The 3,877-nt window shown below is 53.0% G+C and overlaps 1 protein-coding gene across 1 annotated transcript; it reads left to right on the plus strand.

The window, feature by feature from the left end:
- The first annotated feature begins 322 nt into the window (after positions 1 to 322).
- On the plus strand, positions 323 to 3,603 carry LOC124650045 (protein NRT1/ PTR FAMILY 3.1-like). The gene is made up of 3 exons (XM_047189613.1): positions 323 to 476; positions 997 to 1,813; positions 2,412 to 3,603. The coding sequence occupies exons 1-3, from the start codon at positions 389 to 391 to the stop codon at positions 3,307 to 3,309; spliced, it is 1,803 nt and encodes a 600-aa protein (XP_047045569.1). The 5' UTR covers positions 323 to 388; the 3' UTR covers positions 3,310 to 3,603.
- The last annotated feature ends 274 nt before the right edge of the window (positions 3,604 to 3,877 follow it).

Raw genomic sequence — 3,877 nt, forward strand, 5'->3', positions numbered from 1 at the left:
GCTCCTTTTCCCTGGATATCCGGATGCGATCATTGGAACGGCACAAAAAGGAAAGAACCTACGGATAATGCTTCGCTATGACCAGCCCACTATCACGTATAATTTCCTAGCCATCCATCCATTTTCCCCTCCAATCCGATAAAATCCCAAATCGTAAGTCTGAATCAACAGTCTACAGTGACTGGTGGTCGGCCTCCACCAGCTGCTACTCTCTCGGGCAACGCTGCAGGCACGGCGCGTCTATATAAACTGGCTCCATCCTCCCATCACATGTAGCAGCATGTGAAGGCCACAGTCCCATCTTGCCTGCTTCTTCCCGCTAACGATCTAGAGCTTCAAGCAGCGCCTGCGTTAATCGTCTTGGGCTTTGAGCTCTCGATCTCCGGCCATGGCGACCACAACGGTGGACAGTGAGAGGGGTGGAGACCGCACGAAGAGGAAGCAGGGTGGCTTCCGGACCATGCCGTTCATACTAGGTGAGCATCGTGCAGCGCTGCAGCTTGCTTGCATGAGCATTTTTCAATAATCTAGGGAAAGCAGAGCCAACATTGTAGAGTTCATGCATCCTCGCACCAAGATGGTTGGTTGTACCTTGTCCAGTTCTCCATTAATTTGGTCAGCAACTGAGCTCACCTCTGACCAAAGCTGTGTTCGCATCCAGCCAGCGAAGATTAAGAGCTAATGGTTGCTCTGCATTTTATATGTTTTGTTTGTACTAAGACGTACTTCTCGCTGTCTTCGGAAATCTGAATCAATCGCCTCGCGGTTGCCCAGTAACTTTGTTTCTCTCTAATTTCTTGCTATTAAAGGGAGCATCTTGCAGCATTTTTCTCACATACATAACCCTACGGACATTTTATTACTCTAAGGACAGAACAAAACTGAATGAAGATACTCCCTCCAGTTCAGAATAATTGCCTAAAAATAGATGTATCTAGTTATGTTTTAGTGTGTAGATGTTCTCATCGCTTGTATTGTCTGTCGACCTTGCTGCAGTGAACGAGGTCTGCGACAGGTTCGCCACGGCGGGCTTCGGCGCGAACCTCATCACGTACCTGACGCAGGAGCTGCACCTGCCGCTGGTGGAGGCCTCCAACACGCTCACCAACTTCGGCGGCACCTCCAGCCTCACGCCCATCCTCGGCGCGCTCGCCGCCGACTCCTTCGCCGGCCGCTTCTGGACCATCATCGCCGGCTCCGTCTTCTTCCAGCTCGGCATGCTCGGCCTCGTCGTCTCTGCGCTCGTCCCTTCACTCCGGCCCGGACCCTGCTCCCCTCCCGCCACACCGTGCCGCCGCGCCAACGGGCTGCAGCTCGCCGTGCTCTACCTCTCTCTGCTCTGCACCTCCCTCGGCTCCGGCGGGATCCGGCCGTGCGTCGTGGCGTTCGGCGCCGACCAGTTCGACAGCCAGCCGAAGGAGGAGCAGCACGGTGATGAAGCGGGCGGCGCGGAGGCGGTGGCGGGGCAGAAGCGGCAGTACTTCAACCTCTACTTCTTCACCATGGGGTTCGCCGTGCTGCTGGCGCTGACGGTGGTGGTGTACATCCAGGAGAACGTGGGGTGGGGGTGGGGCTTCGGGATCCCGGCCATCGCCATGTTCGTCTCCATCCTCGTCTTCGTGCTCGGCTACCCGCTCTACGTCCGGCTCAAGCCCGGCGGCAGCCCCTTCACGCGGGTGGCGCAGGTCGTCGCCGCTGCGTACAAGAAGCGGGCCGCCCCGCTGCCGGAGGACCCCGGCATGCTGTACCAGGACAAGGACCTCGACGCGCTAATCTCCACCAACGGCAGGCTCCTGCACACCAACCAGCTCACGTAAGTGACAAATTAATTTGTCCTCACACATGCATTTCCCTCTCGCAAATTAAGCCGCGTAGCACATGACGTGACGTAGCTCGGAGCCGGCGTGCACGAATGGTGTTAGGCGCGTCGGCTACGTGCTTTTGGTGGCGTTTACATTATCAGTGGACAAAGGAAGAAATCCAAATCGAAAGCAGGGTGCGCGCTCTTTGCTTTCGACATACGTGTGCGTCTTAATTTCTTACATATTACTCACTCAATGTAAAACATTTTAGATATTTTTAAAATAGACTAGATACAAACTAAAGTGAGTGAATCTACACATAAAAATAGACTAAATACAAATTAAAATGGATGAACCGACTAAAATACTCCAACATCTCACGTTTCTAAACAAAGGGAGTACTTCATATGTTTAGAAAAGCTGATGTGAGTAATTGATGATGAGAGTTCATAATGGTACCAGAAAGTTAATGTCAAATACTCAATTTTACATTAAGATCCTACAAATCAATAAACATAATGATACTAATACTAGTAGTATGATACAAATATTATATGCAAGATACTAGTATTATATGATGATATATGTTTTGTACATGTGTGGTTTCAGTTTCTTCGACCGGGCGGCGATCGTGACGCCGGCAGACACAGCGGGCTCCGGCAAGCTAGACATGTGGCGTCTGTCGACGGTACACCGCGTGGAGGAGCTCAAGTCACTCATCCGCATGCTGCCCATCTGGTCGGCTGGTATCCTGCTCGTCACCGCCGGCTCGCACAACAACAGCTTCGCCATCATGCAGGCGCGCACCATGGACCGCCACATGACCCAGCATTTCCAGATCCCCCCGGCAACCATGTCCATTTTCAGCACCGTCGCGATGCTCGTCACACTGGTTCTCTACGACCGGGCCTTCGTGCCAATCGCGCGCCGCTTCACGGGCCTTCCGTCCGGGATCAACTATTTCCAGCGCATGGCCGTCGGCCTCGCCATCTCCATCCTCGGTGTCGCCTCGGCGGCGCTCGTTGAGGCCAAACGTCGGGGCTCCGCTGCCGATCACGGGCTACTGGACACACCGGCAACCATGGTGCCGATGAGCGTGTTCTGGCTGGTGCCGCAGTACGCCATCCACGGCGTGGCGGATGGGTTCTCCTCGGTTGCGCACATGGAGTTCTTGTACGACCAGGCGCCGGAGAGCATGCGCAGCACCGCCGCCGCGCTCTTCTGGCTCTCCGCCTCCCTCGGTAGCTACATGGGAACAGTGCTCGTCACGGCAGTACAAAGCGCCACGCGGGGAAGCGGCGACTGGCTCCAGGACAATATCAACAGGGGTAGGCTGGACGCCTACTACTGGCTCGTCACCTGCCTCATGCTGCTCAACCTTGTCTATTATCTCATATGCTTCCGTTTCTACACCATGAAGCCATTGGAGTTCGCGGAGGACGACGACCACGAGAAGGAGCTCGAGCTGTCCTCTGTCCACAAAAATGGCGGCGGTGGCGCTGTATAAGATCGAGCCTAGACGGTGCAGGGTATAGTATAATACTAGTAATTACATCGAATGTGTTCAGTAGCTAGTTAATCAACTGCATATGCGTGCACAACTGTTGCAACATCGAAATGTTCTTGGAGCTAACTAGCATAGTAAGCATCCCGGCCGGCCGTGACAAGGGCCAATATTGTGAAGGTCATGTTGCAAGGTCATGCCGCGGAAAAAGGAAGATCGTGCAGCAAAAAAGCAGCCCTGATAGATAATCTATCCTTGCCATGCCTGCATCATCTTTGCTCTTTTGCAGCATGTTTCGATTTGCTCTTTTGTTCGCTTTAATAATTGGAGATTTGGAGTGATCTATCACAACCAGTTGAAAGGACGACTGGAGAATGTTTACGATTCCTGAAAAGAGTCCGCTGTTTCGCGATAACTTAAATTTCTTTTCAGAGACCTCATTTGGTGACAGATCTCTTTTTTATGGTAGAAGATTTGAATCTGCATGGACCCCTGGTGCTGGTGTTCTTGTTGAGGTCGCATGTAATTTGCACGCACGGTGCGTGCGTCAGGTTGAACTGCTAACAGCTAA

This window comes from Lolium rigidum, chromosome 4, assembly GCF_022539505.1.
Source record: "Lolium rigidum isolate FL_2022 chromosome 4, APGP_CSIRO_Lrig_0.1, whole genome shotgun sequence".
NCBI classification, from domain to species: domain Eukaryota; kingdom Viridiplantae; phylum Streptophyta; class Magnoliopsida; order Poales; family Poaceae; genus Lolium; species Lolium rigidum.

Excerpts from the sequence above, each read along its gene's own strand:
- LOC124650045 (XM_047189613.1), top strand. The coding sequence starts at position 389 with ATGGCGACCACAACGGTGGACAGTGAGAGGGGTGGAGACCGCACGAAG. Across the intron at positions 477-996 it reads GACCATGCCGTTCATACTAG|TGAACGAGGTCTGCGACAGG; the intron begins GTGAGCATCGTG and ends ACCTTGCTGCAG. Across the intron at positions 1,814-2,411 it reads CTGCACACCAACCAGCTCAC|TTTCTTCGACCGGGCGGCGA; the intron begins GTAAGTGACAAA and ends GTGTGGTTTCAG.